The sequence below is a fragment of the Colobus angolensis genome, unplaced genomic scaffold, assembly GCF_000951035.1.
Source record: "Colobus angolensis palliatus isolate OR3802 unplaced genomic scaffold, Cang.pa_1.0 Scaffold187, whole genome shotgun sequence".
Taxonomy (NCBI): domain Eukaryota; kingdom Metazoa; phylum Chordata; class Mammalia; order Primates; family Cercopithecidae; genus Colobus; species Colobus angolensis.
Window position 1 is genome coordinate 172,562 of NW_012115010.1, and position 3,026 is coordinate 175,587.

At 44.5% G+C, this 3,026-nt stretch overlaps 1 protein-coding gene across 1 annotated transcript in view; it reads left to right on the forward strand.

Moving 5' to 3' along the window:
• The window catches only part of DHX8 (DEAH (Asp-Glu-Ala-His) box polypeptide 8), a 43,251-nt gene that overhangs the window by 15,066 nt on the left and 25,159 nt on the right, over positions 1 to 3,026 (forward strand). The window contains exons 9-10 of the mRNA XM_011940161.1: positions 1,483 to 1,580; positions 2,582 to 2,729. Of these exons, the coding sequence (XP_011795551.1) occupies positions 1,483 to 1,580; positions 2,582 to 2,729 (246 nt within the window). The remainder of the gene's footprint in view (positions 1 to 1,482; positions 1,581 to 2,581; positions 2,730 to 3,026) is intronic.

Here is a 3,026-nt window from a genome sequence, read left to right on the forward strand (position 1 = left end):
GGAGCTTGCAGTGAGCTGAGATCCGACCACTGCACTCCAGCCTGGGAGACAGAGCCAGACTCCGTCTGAAAAAAAAAAAAAAAAAAAAAGAATTACTGAGTAGGCCAAGTGTCATGGCTCAGCCCTATAATCCCAGCACTTTGGGAGGCTGACTGAGATAGCAGGATTGCTTGAGTCTAGGAGTTTGAGACCAGCCCTGGCAACATAGCTAGGCCCTATCTTTACAAAAACAAAAAAAAATTAGCCAGGTGTAGTGATATGTGCCTGTACTCCCAGCCATTGGGGAGGCTGAAGTGGGAAGATCGCTGGAGCCTGGGAGGTCAAGGATGTAGTGAGCCGTGGTCATGCCGCTGTGCTGTAGCCTGGGCAACAGAGGAAGACCCTGTCTTAAAAATTACTGGGTAGTAAGAAATGTGGGTGTTTGACTTTACTGGGCAGTTCCAAATTGTTTTCTGTTGGTTTCTGTACCATTTATACTTCTGCCATAAGCGTAAGCAAGTTCCGCCTGGTTTTGTTCAATTGTCCAACTAATTTTTTGCAAATTTATTATGGGTTAAGAGTTATTCCATAATGAAGTTGGTTAGCAAATGCCTTAGTACCATTTAGAATGTCAGGAGAGCATTTTCTCACAGGTTTAACTTTTTTTGAAAGTAGGTCTGATCAGTTCTTGGACTGGAGCACAAATGCCCTAGAAATGGCTGGTGGTAGGGGGAATAGTCACCTAGGTTAGAGTTTTACTTGTATTGCCATCCTTTGACCTGGGAAGCTTTTTTTTTTTTGAGACGGGGTTTCGTTCTCGTTGCCTAGGCTGGAGTGCAGTAGCACGGTCTTGGCTCACTGAAACCTCCTCCTCCTGGGTTTAAGTGATCCTCCTGCCTCAGCCTCCCAAGTAGCTGGGATTACAGGTGCGTGCCACCGTGCCCAGCTAGTTTTTTTGTATTTTTAGTAAAGATGGGGCTTCACCATGTTGGCCAAGCTGGTCTGGAACTCCTGACCTCAGGTGATCCACCCAACCTTGGCCTCCCAAAGTGCTGGGATTACAGGTGAGAGCCACTGCACCCAGCCTTTTTTTTTTTTTTTTTTTTTTTTAAAGACAATCTCACTCTGTCTCCCAGGCTGGAGTGCAATGGCTTGATCTCAGCTCACTGCAACCTCTGCCTCCTGGATGCAAGCTATTTTCCTGCCTTACCCTCCCAAGTAGCTGGGACTACAGGTGCCCACCACCAAGCTGAGATAATTTTTGGATTTCTAGTAGAGATGGAGTTTCACTATGTTGACCAGGCTGATATCAAACTCTTGACCTCAAGTGATCCTCCTGCCTTGGCCTCCCAAAGTGCTGAGGTTACAGGCATGACCCCCACACCCCACCAGGGGAAGCTGTTTTTGATAAAGATTGTTGGTGTCTATGGAAATTAATTGTTTTGGTGAAAATTGTTATTCTTTCTTGTTTATGGCTAATTCTTCTTTTGGGGGGACTTTTAGATGAGGATCTTGAGATTGAATTGGTTGAGGAAGAGCCTCCATTCCTGAGAGGGCACACTAAGCAAAGCATGGACATGAGCCCTATTAAAATCGTCAAGGTGAGAACTTCTGAACCTTCAACCTGGAAATGTCAAGTGGATTTCTTTTTCTAAAGTAATGGGTCAGGTTATTAGATCTGTGTAAGTAGAACTTAGCCCACATAAAGTATTATTATTATTGGCTGTTAGCCAGGGTCTAGAATAGTTTTGTTTTAAATGGAGGTTGGGTAGGCTTTATTGCTTTTGCCTGTTTAATTCTTTTGTGCTCCTTTTGTGTATTTTGGGCAGAAGCAGAGATAGATAGGAATGCTTAATCTACCATCATTGCCTTTGCATGGTTTCCTTAGGTCTTGAATCTTGCAGATTTAAAGGCAATTTTGAAGAATTTACTTGAGCAGTTAGGGCTGGCCACCATAGAAAGCTGTAGCACTGGGTGTTGGGGAAGGCAGAGCTGTGAAGGGAATCTAAACCAGAATCTATAGAATGGTAAAAATTTTAGGTATAGAAAAGGGTATATTAAAGGTCTCCCAGCCCAGCACATATGTAATGCTTATAATCCACACATATGATTCTTCTGCAGTGTTCTTCTCATGTGGTCATCTCATAGCTGCATGACATTGTTAGTGACAGGGAATTCACCAGCCCTTAAGGAGGTACCTTTCATCATGAGATGGATCTGATCGCTACTTCTTCTTTAGGCAGACCTGAAACCTCGCTCACTGAAGTGTCCACATTGGTCTTAATTTTGGTTCCCGGGGTCATACAGAAAAATTCTTATCCCTTTCTTATGTCCTTCATACATTTAAAGGTAGCATATCATTCCTATCTCTTTTGGGGTTCTCATCTTCAAACTAAACATCCAATTACTTCAGTGATTTATTATTGTCCTTGTTCATTTTATCTGAATGTGCTACGGTGTATCCATTTCTTTCATATAGTCTGTTACACTGATAGGAACTTTATTCCAGATGTGTTCCCATGTTTTAGATTACAAGGTCTTAACATCTACATTTTATTTCCTGGACATTTAATCCGTGTTGTTTTTTCTTCTGTTGCACCAGAACCCAGATGGCTCCCTCTCCCAAGCGGCAATGATGCAGAGTGCCTTGGCCAAAGAAAGGCGGGAACTTAAGCAGGCCCAGCGGGAAGCTGAGATGGATTCTATTCCCATGGGACTCAACAAACACTGGGTTGACCCTCTGCCTGATGGTAGGACCCTTGGAGGGGTGTATGGACCTTGTTTAAAAATCTGAGCCTTCCAGAGCACAGGGAGGGGTCACTCCCAGCACACATTAAAAATTTATTCTTGGGTGGGGGGCGGTGGCTCATGCCTGTAATCCCAGCACTTTGGGTGGATCACCTGAGGTCATGAGTTCGAGACCAACCTGGCCAACATGGTGAAACCCCGTCTCTACTAAAAAAATACAAAAATTAGCCGGGGCCGGGCGCGGTGGCTCAAGCCTGTAATCCCAGCACTTTGGGAGGCCGAGACGGGCGGATCACGAG